Raw genomic sequence first — 9,729 nt, forward strand, 5'->3', positions numbered from 1 at the left:
CGGGAAATAGGCCTTATCACGGTTTTCGACGCCATTTTGACGGGTAGGCAAACAGGCTTGAAATAACAGTGTTTGTATGGAAATCCAATGTCAAATAATTTTCATAAAACATCGCTCCTGAAAAATTCATGAATTGGAAACTTTTGGCGCTAGGAAAAGGATTTTAACAAAAAAATTGGAGGGATGTAGCTGTGACAGAAAGCGTCTAGTCGTGTTTCGAACTTTCTGTACATTTGTCTGTATTGCGAACCAGCCGTGAACTGCTACTAACAATAGTTCGCGGGAAAAAATACAGGGAAATGTATGGAAAGTGCAAAACACGACTGGATGCTTTCTGTCACAGCTACATCCCTCCAAATTTTTTGTTAAAATCTTTTTCCTAGTGCCAAAAGTTTCCAATGTTTTATGAAAATTATTTGACATCGGATTTCCATACAAACACTGTTATTTCAAGCCTGTTTGACTACCCGTCAAAATGGCGTCAAAAACGGTGATGAGGCCTATTAAAAGTGAGATTTGTCAAAGATGAAGCAATCATACATCCTTTGCTGAAGAGAAAATATTTATTGTGATATTTTTATTGAGCAAAATGCAACAATTTTTTTATTTCAATAACTAATACTGTCACCCATTAGTGGCGACTTCTTCGATTGCTTTCAGTTTTCCAAACGCAGCACGCCACGAATCCGCGTCCAAAACTTCTGGTATGCTATTCCTAGTATAAAATATTCCTTTATTGTTTCTCTGTAGTCTCCATCAGTTATCAATTGAATTGTCTTTCCTGTGCATTATGGGAGGAAGGTGGTGCGAGGGTCTCTCTGGTGTCACCAGGGTCTCAATCAGGAGGGGCTCAGTCTGTGTGGACCTATTGTTCTTCTTCAAGGCTGGTACTTTAAGTGACAGCTCCGTAGCAGCCCCTGGTAAAGAGTCCCATTCTTCCATTTGCTGTGGCTCAAAGCTTACGGTGTTTCTTGATAGAGAAATGAAAAAGATGTAAGAGTAAAATTAACACCAACACAAAAACGCAGGCTGAAGATAGAGTACAATTTTTGCTCTTGAGTTCAAACGCTTTAGACGTGCCATGGATTACGGTAATCATAGTACCCGAAGTAATTTTTTTGCATCCCCTATAAAACGGCTTAAAAACGTCCAAAGCTCTCTAATATGCGGTACAAGCATGCAGCACTGATTTCAGAATCAAGAAAAACTGCAAACTAGACTACCACACTAAGCCAACTTGTTGTAATATGACCTGGCTGTTTGCAGTCTTAACGAAACTGGTTGTAGCCTGATTTTATATCTAATGTAGCTTGCTTGTAATCTGGACTAACCTGTTTGGTCGAATCCTGTACACGTATCGCCAGTAAAACAAGACAATAAGGGTGAGAACCACGAGCCAGCTAATAAACAGGATTAATATGGCGATACATAGACTTTCCAGTGCCTCATAGCGGTTTTCTGAAACTGTGGATCCTATAACAAAAAGCAATAAACATCTTGGCTCTGCATGAATTTTGTTTTCCCCAAACTTAAGAATTAGCCTAACCTTAAATCAAAAAGCTTTCGAAATCCCAAGTATTGTGTATTTCGTAAGTATTTCTTTTCTGCTTTTCGTGTCGTCTGGCACGCGCATTTCTACTACAAGAGATCCAGCAACGAAACGTATTCTGAGCAGTTTATTTGTGCGTCGAATGGTCTCCTGTATTTTTTAACTGTCATAAACGGGCATTATTAATGGACATAGTTAAAAATTGGATTTTATAACGGTCAAAAACGTTTCAACTTCATTGTTCAGACTGGACTAATTGCGAAAGGCTGAAACTTAATTAACGCAGCAACTAAATTTAGCGACAAAAGACTTGCTCAGGGACTGTTCAGAACTGTTATAAATTTTGCAACCTCAAGTGGCAGTAATTTCTGTCTCAAAGCTTTTCGTCCCGATCACTCGATGTAAAATCTGTAACATTTCTTTGCCGTTGTTATTTCATACAGGTGGTTGAAGCATTTGTCTGAAAAATATATATATTGCATACATACCCGCCAGTTTGAAGACTCGTTGAATTTTCCTCTCGCAGCAAAGTAGAATAACTATATCATGAATTTCTTACAACAAAACATTCCTTTCGTCAAAACTGCATTTCGATTAACGCTTTCTGATTCCTTTTTAGTGTTGCAGAGAGATTTCGTGTTACAGCGCTTCAATGGCACACTTTTAAGGTCTTTTCAAGTTGCTCAGTCTTTGTAAAATCTGCGCAGGTAAAAAAATGTCAAATAACTTAAACTCGCTGAGTTTCGTTAAATTACGAGGCTTCTAAAAGGTGTCATTTAATATCATCCGTCTATCTGTTAATTAAATTTCACTTAAATTAAGTTCAGTCAATTTATTTCCCAAGAGGTTAACTAAAAGATCAAATTTTGTGCAAATTTTTAACAATACACAACTTGAGAATGATGTATTATTCAGTAAATGACACAGGCATACTCGGAAAAAAATCCGAGTGCTCCTTTCAGGAGTCAAACCAAAAACCTTACAACCACTGAGCTACAGGAGACTCGTGGGAGCTAAGGCCATTAACCTAGCTCCCACGAGTCTCCTGTAGCTCAGTGGTAGAGCATCCGAACTAGTAATCGGAAGGTCCTAGGTTCGACTTCTGATAGGAGCACTCGGATTTTTTTCCGAGCATGCCTGTGTCATTTACTGAATAATACATCATTCTTATTTATTCACCAGGCTTAAAATATTCCATCTCATTTATTTCCAATGCACAACTTGTTTAAAACATTCACAGGTAACTTGTTTTTCGTTCTATTTACACTTTTAGTTTCGCATTTATTATATTTGTTGGTACAACGGTCGTTTCGCGTACGGTCTTTTCGCCTACGACTTGAGTTGATTCGCCTACGGGTCGTTTCGCCTACGGTCTGTTTTCGCCTACGACTTGTCAATCTTGAGATCATAAGTTCGTAATTCTAAGATATCAAAGTTATCTAGTTCTTACTAGCTACGAGCAGGTCCATTCAGGTGAGAACAGCAGCGGAGTAATTGTGAAGCATTCTTGGTGCCTGTCTGGTACTGCTCCCAGCCGTCGAATAGTTTCTGTTGGAGTTGCCTGCGTACTTCCTTCTCTGTATTCACTTCAACTTCTTGTCTGAAACAAGTTTGATTGTAATTGCAGTTAAGCGGGCTTCTCGATGAAGAAGTTTGATTAAGAGGTAAAACTACAATCTGCATTGGCCACTGGCTCGGCGGTTCAGAGCGTTGTGCCACCCCTCTATATCATTGTTGGTCCGGATGGGTTGTTTGAAGACACTCCAATCTTTTGGGGCGAAGATGGTGCTCTCAATCCACTGCTCCTTGATGTAGTCAGTAAGATTGCGGATTTTAATAATTCAGATTTAAAGCTTCAACACATGAATCGTAGGCGAACTGACATATAAGACGTAGGCGAATCGACTCTAGACATAGGCGAACAGACAGTAGGCGAAACGACCGGATACCGTTTGCCTATATACAGGTTCAGCGTTCATCAAGCCTGCTCATAACAAGCTCACTTTTTAATCGATTCGCTTTCGGGCACCAATCGTCCGAATCAGCTACTCCTCGGCAGCAGTCGTACTATTGGGTCGTCAGAATCCCTGAAATTGAATCGTTCATTTTGTGCTGCACTTGTCGCTGGGACTGTTATATGTTCTCTTTCTCCCGTTCATGTTAGTCAATGAATCCAGGATTTTGTGCAGAAGTATTTGGGACTGCCTTTTCTCTTTCCATTGATCTTTGTTACTCGTGATCTTGAGCTGTGTCTCCAGGACAGTTGTCTGCCATGTCTTGATCATCTGAAGTGAAAGCAAAATAAGAAGAAAAAGGCCTTTAACACTGAGTAGTCTCTTAAGCCGCAGTTACACGTTGAAACTTTTACTAACGTGTGTGCAACGGCGCTGCGAAACACGTTTCAGCAGGCGTTGCATCGTGTAACATGGTCGGTTTCGTGAAACTTTTTCGAACTTCCGTTGCGAGACAAGTTTCACCGGCGAAAAGTAGAACCCCTTTCTACTTCTGCAACGACTCGCAACGGTAGCAGTGGTGAAAAAACAAGAGATTCACCGTGTAATACCACTCCGTGAAACTGGTTTCGCAGCGCCGTTGCACACAAGTTTCAGCTCAAGAGTTTCACAATGTAACACCACTCCGTGAAACTGGTTTCGCAGCACCGTTGCACACAAGTTTCAGCTCAAGAGTTTCACCGTGTAACACCACTCCGTGAAACTGGTTTCGCAGCACCGTTGCACACAAGTTTCAGCTCAAGAGTTTCACCGTGTAACACCACTCCGTGAAACTTGTTTCGCAGCCCCTTTGCACACAAGTTTCAGCTCAAGAGTTTCACAATGTAACAACACTCCGTGAAACTTGTTTCGCAGCCCCGTTGCACACAAGTTTCAGCTCAAGAGTTTCACAATGTAACACCACTCCGTGAAACTTGTTTCGCAGCCCCGTTGCACACAAGTTTCAGCTCAAGAGTTTCACCGTGTAACACCACTCCGTGAAACTTGTTTCGCAGCCCCGTTACACACAAGTTTCAGCTCAAGAGTTTCACAATGTAACATCACTCCGTGAAACTGGTTTCGCAGCCCCGTTGCACACAAGTTTCAGCTCAAGAGTTTCACCGTGTAACACCACTCCGTGAAACTGGTTTCGCAGCCCCGTTGCACACAAGTTTCAGCTCAAGAGTTTCACCGTGTAACACCACTCCGTGAAACTGGTTTCGCAGCCCCGTTGCACACAAGTTTCAGCTCAAGAGTTTCACAATGTAACACCACTCCGTGAAACTGGTTTCGCAGCGCCATTGCACACAAGTTTCAGCTAAAAGTTTCACAATGTAACACCACTCCGTGAAACTGGTTTCGCAGCGCCATTGCACACAAGTTTCAGCTAAAAGTTTCAACGTGTAACACCACTCCGTGAGACTGGTTTCGCAGCGCCATTGCACACAAGTTTCAGCTCAAGAGTTTCACAATGTAACACCACTCCGTGAAACTTGTTTCGCAGCGCCATTGCACACAAGTTTCAGCTAAAAGTTTCAACGTGTAACACCACTCCGTGAAACTGGTTTCGCAGCGCCATTGCACACAAGTTTCAGCTAAAAGTTTCAACGTGTAACACCACTCCGTGAAACTTGTTTCGCAGCCCCGTTGCACACAGGTTTCGGCCAAAAGTTTCAACGTGTAATGGCGACTTTAGGTCTCTCCACTCGTAGTCTAAAGACCTTAACCATTTAATCCACAATATCAGCCTGTATATTCTCCTCACTGTTTTCTCTTTATTTCATATGGCACAAGTTGGGAGAATTTCTTTAGATATCAAAACACCTTTGGTGATGATTTTGTTTATTCTCCTAACCTGTATGTTTGGTCAAGTAGGGGCATTGTAATGAGAAAATAGATGTTTATCACTATTAGGGCTTATTCACATTAGCAACAGGTCCTTACTTATAAGAACACCACGAACACTTAATAGCGATAACAAGGAAACCAAAACGGATTGCAGGCCTGGCACCACGACATCTGGCCAATATTTCAACTTATGCAACACATCCTCTTTGTAGCCCTGCCCCAAAGAAGACTAGTTGTACTAGTTGAAATACTAACCAGGCCCCAGTTGTTCAAAGGCCGGATAACTTTATCCAGCGGATAAGTCACTATCCGACAGTTTCAATCTGTGCAAAGATTTCAGTATTTCATCGTGTACAAGCGAATATGCACACTCTAACCACAGTCTAGTTTAAGAGCGTACGAAAACCTTGGACAACGTTTAACGTGAAGTATATTTTAGACCCTGAATAGTGCCTTATCCAGCGGATAAAGTTATCCGGCCTTTGAACAACTGGGGCCAGATGTAAGTTGTCCTTTTTCATAGTGCCAACCCTTCAGTCACTTTGGGTTTCCTTGGGATTATTTGCTTGTAAGAGCCTTGTGGTCCTCTTTTAAGTAAGGACCCTTTTAAGTGCCATAGTCCAAGTCAAATGCCCAAAATAAATCTATAGGAGTTGTTGTTATTAGAGTTCACATAAGGTCCAATAGGAAAAGATATGGCTGTATCTGAAAACAAATTCGGACTGTTGGCTTTAAGAATCCCAGGGCTTTCTTTGTACCAAGGGGTCCAGTTCATTGTTCAAAGTGAGCCTTACCTTCAAACTTGGTCCCACACCATATACAATACTGATGAGTTCTTCTCAGGTAAACAGTCAGGTGGATAAGCTTCTCAGATGGCTAACATGTGAAAAAAAAAAGAAAAGAAACGGCAAACTGATGTAAAAAGTTTATTTATTGTTTGGTTTATGAAGATAATAAACCCTTTAATGTGTACATGACAGAATTTTTTTTATTTGCTTGATCAAATATTAATGTTGTTCTTTTATGAAAATAGAACAAAATTCCTTATCAACTATTCTTCCCCATATTTGAGGTGTATAAAAGCACGAAATTTCACTTCCATTTGGGTACAATACAACACAAGATGGGAGACTGGGGATAGTAGTCTCATGATTTCTCTATACCTCAGTTGTTTCATTCTGAATATTCAACAATCCCTTTCATATTTTTGTCCACATAGTTTTCTTCCTCTGAAGGCATTGAAAAGCATTGGCGAAGTTTTTATGAATATATGGCGTTCTAGCATTTGTAAGGAAATGTTGATTCTTTAACCACTCTCATGCTATGGTTACCAGAAATAAGTCCTGATAAGACATCTCAGAGATGCTATTAAGCCATTAATCCAGCACAATGGTATAAAAAAAAACATTAACAAACCTCTGCTTCCTCATCTTCCTCTTCTTCATCCTTGTCGTCTGTTCCATTTCCATCCTCCTCATCATCATTATCACTTTTTACCTCAGGCCAATACCACTTTTCAAAACAAGGTAAATCCTACAGAGAACACGAGCATTGAATGTGGTGTTAGATATATTTTCTCTAAAAGTGGTACAAGTAAATTAGACCTTGTAACACCTGTATCAAATACATGAAATATGTTTTCTTTTACTTTAATTTTCAGGGCAGAAACTGAGCAACCCTACATGTGCACTCTTGGCCACAAGAGTTAACAGTAAATAGTGCCAGTTCACCATATGGAAAAGTTTCAAGTTCAAGTTTCAAGTTTATTAAAGATTTAAACATATACAAAGAGAAGATAAGCACTGCTCGCAGTTAGCTACAGCTATTCAAGGCGAGCAGTAGTTTTGACGCATAACAAACAACAGCAGTTCAACCTTACAGAATCAAAAAAGTAACTTACAATACAGTAGCAGGTAAAACAAGAGAAAGGAAAATACAATGACAAAGAACTATGATTAGATATACTGGAAATGGGAAATGGAAAAAGATGATGGCTGTAGATTCTATCACAATATCTTGTGAAACTAACTCAGCCGATAGGCACATAGAAAGCCACATACATTGCAAAATTTGTCCCTGTACTAACAACATTGTGTATCCTAGGTTTGAAGGTTTTAGAACTTTTCTGGGCATTTTTATGAGCATTTTTAAGGTTTTTGTATGCTAAGAATGATGGACAGATTTAAGTTACCTTTGGTACAGTGGATTGAAGGGCTTCTCCTCAAATTCAAAATTTCTTGACTTTAGCTTTGATTTGGCAAATAGAATGGTACCATGTTAGAAACAAAGTTTTCTTATTCATTAATAATTCATGATGAGAAAACAAAGGAAATCACTACCATGAAAGAGGTTTGGAAAAGTGATCTTAATATTTATTATCATAAAATCTGGTGAAATTTTGCTTTGAATTTCTCCAAGAATTTATTATTAATAGTTTGAGAACCTATATCAAACACTAGAAAGAGTGTTTTATCTGATTTCCAAACACCTCAAAGAAAAAAAAAACCCACCTCGCTGTGTTTAAAATTCAGATGAAACATTCTTCCATATGAATATAATGTATCTTTTTACCCTTGATCTATCCAACTGCTCACAGGCTTTCTGACTTTTGTACAGATCACTGGCTGTTTGTCGCTCAGCAAACTTGCCACTCATTTGCCGCCTGAAGTCCTCTCTCTGATTCTGCTCAATCTTCAATCTTTTTTTTGCAAATTCGTGTTTTAATAAGTCTTTCACTTCTCTCTGTCTCTTTAATAGCACATCACGACCAAGGCCCCCACGATCTAGACAACACCAAAAGATTGTTTTAACTACATGTGCAGGTAGACTGGGAAAATAGAATGTAGTGTATTAGGACAGAGATCCCCTTGCTCTGGGTGAGAAAAGCTTGACAGTTGTTGTTAGTGACCAAGAGATGTGATCATTCTTTATTACTGACTAGCTCATTCCAACACAGAACTCTTTGATAGAGCCATTTGCAGTATCAGTGGAAATTCAACATTCAAATATAAAATTGTAACAACAAGCAGAGCAGTCAAAATGAAAAAGATTCTTTACTTGTTTGCCAATGTACTTTGTGGGGCCTGTGGAGTGTGTTTTCAAGTGGGAGGGCTATGTTAAGTATGTCAGTGCAAGCCAATTAGCGGAGTCCAGGGTCATGCTCCCTTATGAAATGTAAGTCTTCTGAAATGGCTGGAAATGCATCTACAGTGGTCAACAACAACAAGTGAACTACACTAAGTTAATTTTTAACGGCTGTACCTCAACGACATGTATGTGATTTTTGCGAGTGACTTCTTTTATCTCATTTAAATAAATTTTTAAAAATACATACTTGGTTCACAATCACTATTCATTATACATATTTTTAGTCCTTTAAGCTTATTTACTGCAATCCTCAAATACTGTAGTAAAATTCAAATCACAGACCTGCCTTTATAGCCAACGGTATTGGTTCTGCCCTACCAGTTCCTAAAAATGTTTAGAAAAACAAACAATTAACAACGCCAAAAACATTTTGCTATTTCTGATTTTGCGTTACAAGCATTCAAGCATGCACATAGCCTACTCGAAGTAAAATTTAATTCATTTCTATTCAAAACACCTAATAAGCCATAAATATGTTGATAGCGTTACCATCTTTTCCCAGACCCATTCCATGTTTGAATCCCATTTTCTGAAGCATAGCAAATCCCTTGTTACTGCTGTCTAATGCACTCGCCAGTCCTTGTTCCCTGTGTTCACTCTCTCTTACTCGCATTGGTTTGATTTTATTTCGTTGGTTTAGCTCGTTATGTTTCATCTCCTTCTTGTACTTCTTCGCTATTTTATCTGGAACTAACCCAGGGGCATTCTGAGCTGTACCAAGAAGAAATTTATCCGACATGTAATCTTCTTCGTCCTCGTCCGCCATCTTGAATGTGAAATATTCCTTGTTACCAGGACTTTTCAGTTTTAAAAATCAGGCGAGCCACATGTCGATAAAAAAAAATTTGAATCTGATCAAATCTTCTGTAAACCACTTTGCGATTAAGGCAGGGGTAAAACGGGATTGGAACAGATTTGCGCTGACTGTTGTGTTGACTGTTGAATCTCATTCAAGACCAATGGCACCCAATAAAACATTTAAGGAAAATACTTTTAATTTTTTTTTTTGTTTTCCATGAGCGTTTTGGTTCAAATGAAATTTTTTAACAGGACTGAGTTGCAAAAGGCATCTTAAGATTAAAGTGGGAGTTTTCCGTAGTCATTCTATTTTTTATTTATTTATTTATTTATTTATTTATTTATTTGTTTATTTAATTTTTATTTTTATTGTTATTTTGTTTTTATTTTATTTTA

General features: G+C 39.0%; 1 protein-coding gene across 1 annotated transcript; it reads right to left on the minus strand.

Moving 5' to 3' along the window:
- Positions 1-2,733: 2,733 nt before the first annotated feature.
- Positions 2,734-9,325, minus strand: LOC146487834 (G patch domain-containing protein 11-like). Its single transcript, XM_085127785.1, has 6 exons — positions 9,025-9,325; positions 8,818-8,859; positions 7,960-8,171; positions 6,805-6,921; positions 6,183-6,264; positions 2,734-3,834 (listed from the first exon to the last, which is right to left on the minus strand). The coding sequence occupies exons 1-6, from the start codon at positions 9,299-9,301 to the stop codon at positions 3,779-3,781; spliced, it is 786 nt and encodes a 261-aa protein (XP_084983911.1). The 5' UTR covers positions 9,302-9,325; the 3' UTR covers positions 2,734-3,778.
- Positions 9,326-9,729: the final 404 nt, after the last annotated feature.

The sequence above is a fragment of the Pavona decussata genome, unplaced genomic scaffold (genome assembly GCF_977016875.1).
Source record: "Pavona decussata unplaced genomic scaffold, jaPavDecu1.1 SCAFFOLD_13, whole genome shotgun sequence".
In the NCBI taxonomy this organism is placed as follows: domain Eukaryota; kingdom Metazoa; phylum Cnidaria; class Anthozoa; order Scleractinia; family Agariciidae; genus Pavona; species Pavona decussata.

Coding starts and splice junctions, on each gene's coding strand:
- LOC146487834 (XM_085127785.1), bottom strand. CDS start 9,301: ATGGCGGACGAGGACGAAGAAGATTACATGTCGGATAAATTTCTTCTT. Junction 8,860..9,024: donor AATGGGTCTGGGAAAAGATG/GTAACGCTATCA, acceptor AAACATTTTTAG/GAACTGGTAGGGCAGAACCA. Junction 6,265..6,804: donor AGGAAGATGAGGAAGCAGAG/GTTTGTTAATGT, acceptor TTCACATGTTAG/CCATCTGAGAAGCTTATCCA.